At 41.9% G+C, this 2,509-nt stretch overlaps 1 protein-coding gene across 1 annotated transcript in view; it reads left to right on the top strand.

Moving 5' to 3' along the window:
• SKIDA1 (SKI/DACH domain containing 1) overlaps nucleotides 1–1,117 on the top strand; it is a 2,514-nt gene extending 1,397 nt beyond the window's left edge. Inside the window, exon 2 of the mRNA XM_026039384.1 lies at nucleotides 5–1,117. Within this exon, the coding sequence (XP_025895169.1) occupies nucleotides 5–1,117 (1,113 nt within the window). The remainder of the gene's footprint in view (nucleotides 1–4) is intronic.
• Nucleotides 1,118–2,509: the final 1,392 nt, after the last annotated feature.

Raw genomic sequence — 2,509 nt, 5'->3', positions numbered from 1 at the left:
GGAGCTGCGCGCGGCCGGGCCCGCGTTCCCGCGCGCCGACTCTGCCGGGAACGCCAAGAGCGCTGACCTGACCGTTGACTGTGTGGCAAAGGGGGCCTCTTCACCTAGCCCAAAGACAAACAATGCATTTCCACAACAAAGAATACTCAGAGAGGCAAGGAAATGCCTGCAAGCAACTACTACACACTGTGCAGATAACAACACAATAGCTGCTAGGTTCTTAAATAATGATTCTTCATCAGCGGCAGCAAATTCAGAGAAAGATTCCAAAATCCCTCATTGTATTGAATTTGCCACGGATTTGCCCTCTTTACAAACTGATCCCGAGGAGGAGGCTGCTTCTCCAGGGGCAGCAACAGCAGCAGCAGCAGCAGCAGCAGCCGCAGCAGCAGCAGCAGCGCTCCAATGCACTGACACGGGCAGTAAGGCCTTGCCATTCCTGCACAGCATCCAAATCAAAATAGAGGACAGCAGTGCGAACGCCGAGTATGAGCCTGACCTTACAACACATAAGCTAAAGTGTGAGTGCAATGATACTAAGGATGAGTTTTACGGTGTGACTGAAAGTAAAAACCAGGACGCTTTATTAACAGCCAAGGAAGATTCTGCATGCACTGAGAAAGAAACCACTTCCTTAAACCCGCTGACTCAGAGTCAGGCCCTCTCATGCACTTTAGGTACTCCAAAACCTGAGGATGGGGAGTATAAATTTGGAGCAAGGGTGAGAAAAAATTACAGGACTTTGGTTTTGGGAAAGCGACCTGTACTGCAGACTCCTCCAGTCAAACCAAATTTGAAATCAGCTCGAAGCCCACGTCCTACAGGTAAAATTGAGACACATGAAGGAACACTGGATGATTTTACAGTTAACAATAGACGCAAAAGGGTAGCCAGCAATGTAGCATCAGCAGTGAAAAGGCCATTTAATTTCATGGCAAATTTTCCCTGTCCACCATCACTAATTATTGGCAATGATGGGGATTTGTTGCCAGCTTACTCCTTAAACACCACTAAGGATTCCCAACAACCTCACAAGGCCCATCCTGTATGGAAATGGCAGCTGGGCGGTTCTGCAATACCTCTTCCACCTAGCCACAAATTCAGGAAATTTAATTAATAAAATAGTTTGGAAAATATTTTCTTGAACCACCTTTAACTTTCTTGCATTTTAAACTCGACAGGATGGTTTGTGCAAGCCCATTAATGCTATACACACTTTCGGGATCCTGTTTTATCACATTGTGAAGACAGAAACCGGATTACTATTTTCTTTACCGTTACGACAGTGGCTTTTTGTTTGGTTTGGGTTTTTTTGTTTTGTTTTGTTTCATTTGGGCTTTTTTTTTTTTTTTTTTTTTTTTTTTTTTTTTTTTTTTCTTTTTCCTCTCCTGGTTACATTCCACAGAGTACTTCAGGCTAAAGACTCAAGTTAAACTCAGTTATTATGATAGAGCTGGAACACTTTACTGTTTAAATGCTAATAATGCACCAGTACCTCAATTCAACTGCTGCAAATAAATGTCAAAAGGTTGAATAATAAATATTAGAATGAGCCATTAAATTTATGCACTAGATTTCGAAAATGGAAGTCTAACTGTTAATTCAGTTAAAGTTTGTTAAGTTACATGGTTGCACAGTAAGGGTTCACTATAATTCAATGTGGCAGCAGTCGACTTTTTGGGAGCTTTGCTTTCGGGTGTAGGGGTGTCTTTTCCCAAAAGCAGTCGCACTTCCTCATTTTTCTACGGTTTGGAAAGGCTGGGGTTCGCCTGGAACCCTGGCCCTGGGAAAAGCTGCCTCGTTTGAAACCAGTAAATGTGGAATTCTGTTTTGGGGAAAGGGCTTTCGCCTTGTACAGCCACTCTTTGCAATTGGAAAGTCTTTTTGTTTCACCCAGAGGTCTGAAATAAGGTTGCTGTTACCCACTAATGTCATGCTTAAGTTGTGGTCTGAACATGCCCCTTACAAACTTGCAAAGCGACTAAAATATTTGCCCGGATAGCAGTACAATTTATGGTCCAGCCCCTCACGCTGGCTGGAGGAAATAGCGAAGCAGTAAATACAACACAGAAAGTGAAACAAGAGGCTGTAAGTGGGAAGAATACACAAAATGAGAATACCATGTTATTCATAGCTTTTTTTTGGCACCAAAACTCAGGCATTTCAATTGTAGCACATTTCTCAGTTGTATCTTCATCTCTGGAAATGTTGGTGGGATTTTTTTTCCATACCTTCCTCTCAATGTAGCAGAAACATTTCTCCTGCACGTGACAATCAGAGGCAATTATCTATATTTGCACTTAATATCGAAATAGTCAAACAGGCCGACTTCTAGAGTCTGGCCCTTGGTAAGACAAGCTGGTATAATATATTGTGACGATGGAAGCAGTAAATCAAAATTATGGAAATTTGCACTGTTGAAAAGCATGCTTTAGCTTTATTTTCAATTAAAAACACTGTTTAAAAAAAAAAAAGAGAGAGAGAGAAAGAAAGATTCCTGATTCCATAT

Source organism: Nothoprocta perdicaria, unplaced genomic scaffold (assembly GCF_003342845.1).
Source record: "Nothoprocta perdicaria isolate Ctin4 unplaced genomic scaffold, notPer1 scaffold_23, whole genome shotgun sequence".
NCBI classification, from domain to species: Eukaryota; Metazoa; Chordata; class Aves; order Tinamiformes; family Tinamidae; genus Nothoprocta; species Nothoprocta perdicaria.
Note: the sequence above shows the minus strand (reverse complement) of the source record. Positions and strands in the feature narration are given on the sequence as shown.